General features: G+C 35.6%; 1 protein-coding gene across 1 annotated transcript; it reads right to left on the bottom strand.

Annotated features, from left to right (window-relative positions):
• Positions 1-571: 571 nt before the first annotated feature.
• Positions 572-1538, bottom strand: LOC140748250 (carbonyl reductase [NADPH] 1-like). The gene has a single exon (XM_073081019.1). The coding sequence runs from the start codon at positions 1505-1507 to the stop codon at positions 644-646; it is 864 nt and encodes a 287-aa protein (XP_072937120.1). The 5' UTR covers positions 1508-1538; the 3' UTR covers positions 572-643.
• Positions 1539-1957: the final 419 nt, after the last annotated feature.

Here is a 1957-nt window from a genome sequence, read left to right as displayed (position 1 = left end):
AAGTTCCTGAATAAAAAAACGAATATTGATTTGATGTTACTAAAAAAGCCCCATTTGGCCCCTTCCATTGCTTGTGAGAAAAAAATGAATTTACTAAAAAAGTAACTCTATGTTACGTAAGTTAAATGCAACAAAATATTTATATCGCCACCCTTTTTATTATGTTTATTTATATAAATATAATCTACGTAATTCTACATTCATGTTAACATATTATAAAAAGTGCAGTGAAGGTTATCAACATAATAATATCTAAAAGTAAGACCTTCAGATATTTTTAGAATGAGTTTATGAAATATTTACCCACTAATAGTTTAATTTATCTGTATGGTTTATTATATATACCTACGTATATTCAACTACTATCTATTTGGTAACCAATTTATGAACATTCAATTTAATTGCATGAATCGTTCGTTTTAAGGAAAAAACATAACTTAGCTTTAATAAATTCCGGGGCTCTTCAAATTACATGAAGATATTACATGTTTTCACGTGTTTGAAATTATAAAAGGAAAACAAAACGCCAATAATGTTATCTTCATTACTGGAAGATAACCTCGGGCCACAATAATTTGGTAAAACTGTTTATTTTATCAAAAACATCAAATTTTAAGATATACATAGGTACTTATCACTTGTTTTATCCCAAAGTCGAGAACTTGAAGAAATAGTCAGCCTTGTAATCGTACCAATCCAGGACTTTTTTGTCGTACCAAACATAAGCTCCTTTAAGGGATGGCGGAGCGTCTAGCACCATGTAAATAGGAGTTTTGGCAGCTTCATCTACACTGTAGAAACCGACGTCGTTTGTCATGTCAGTGCGCACTAATCCCGGGTGCATAGAATTCACTGAGATGTTCCTTGACGCAAGCTCCTGTTGCTGTAACATTGTCACTGCACTGAGAGCTACTTTAGAAATCCTATACGCTGCGACAGTCGCATTGTCGGCTACGTCATCTTTATTAAATGTTCCGTTCTTCACGGCTTCGAGATACCATTCAACGAACTCGTTAATATCCTTAACGGTGAGATCCTTCTTAGACAATCGTTCGATCCAGTACTTGTTCCTGATGTTGGAGAGATGTCCACAGTCACTGGAGATGTTCAGAATACGACCATTGTTCCTCACTAACGGATATATCAATTCCTGCATCGTCAAGACGCTTCTGTAGTTTATGTTAATGATGTTTTCATTTTCATCGTAAGAGTTTGTCGACGTAACGGTATTGGCAACTGCTGCGTTATTGATGAGGATGTCCAGGCCTCCATGTTTCTCTTTGATGTGATCCCTGAATGCTTCCACGCTCTTCCTATCAGCCACGTCTAGTTGATGATATTCTGGGTGTAGGCCGAGTTTTTTCAGTTCAGCCACAGCTGCTTTCCCTCGGGCGTCATCACGGGATGTAAGGTACACTGATCCATCGAATCTCTGACAGAGCCCTTTGACGATCGCTAAACCGATGCCTTTATTCGAACCGGTAACAACTGCTACTTTGCCAGACATGATCTCGCTAGTAATGCGTCCGAGTAAATGAACAAGTATTTATACATTTACTGCGATAGTCATTATCAGAGTTGATAAGAGCTCGTAATTAGATTCGACTGTTTATACCACAGGCTACTGTTAATACGAGTAATGTTTTAATTATAACTATCAAGTAATTATTACACTGAAGTTATCGTCAGAATTAATATTTGTCTTGATGTTGTTTTTTTTTTTTTTGTAAAAAAATAGTTTTTTGTTATTTGTCCTTAACATTACATACACAGTATACATTAAGGATCAATTTACATTGATCCTTAATCCTTAATGGCGTAACCTACATATGTTTATAACATTATATGTATATGTTAGATAAGGACGGCTCTCATCTACATCATTGATTGAATCTATGGGTTTTGTAGGCGTTGTCATAGGGTAGATGCAGGCACAAATACAGTAATCACAGTATTT

This window comes from Epargyreus clarus, unplaced genomic scaffold (genome assembly GCF_041222505.1).
Source record: "Epargyreus clarus isolate Ecla_fem2 unplaced genomic scaffold, WU_Ecla_fem_2.2 ptg000015l, whole genome shotgun sequence".
Lineage (NCBI taxonomy): Eukaryota > Metazoa > Arthropoda > Insecta > Lepidoptera > Hesperiidae > Epargyreus > Epargyreus clarus.
The sequence above is the reverse complement of the archived record's forward strand: the minus strand, read 5'-3'. Positions and strand labels throughout refer to the sequence as shown.

Coding starts and splice junctions, on each gene's coding strand:
- LOC140748250 (XM_073081019.1), bottom strand. CDS start 1,507: ATGTCTGGCAAAGTAGCAGTTGTTACCGGTTCGAATAAAGGCATCGGT.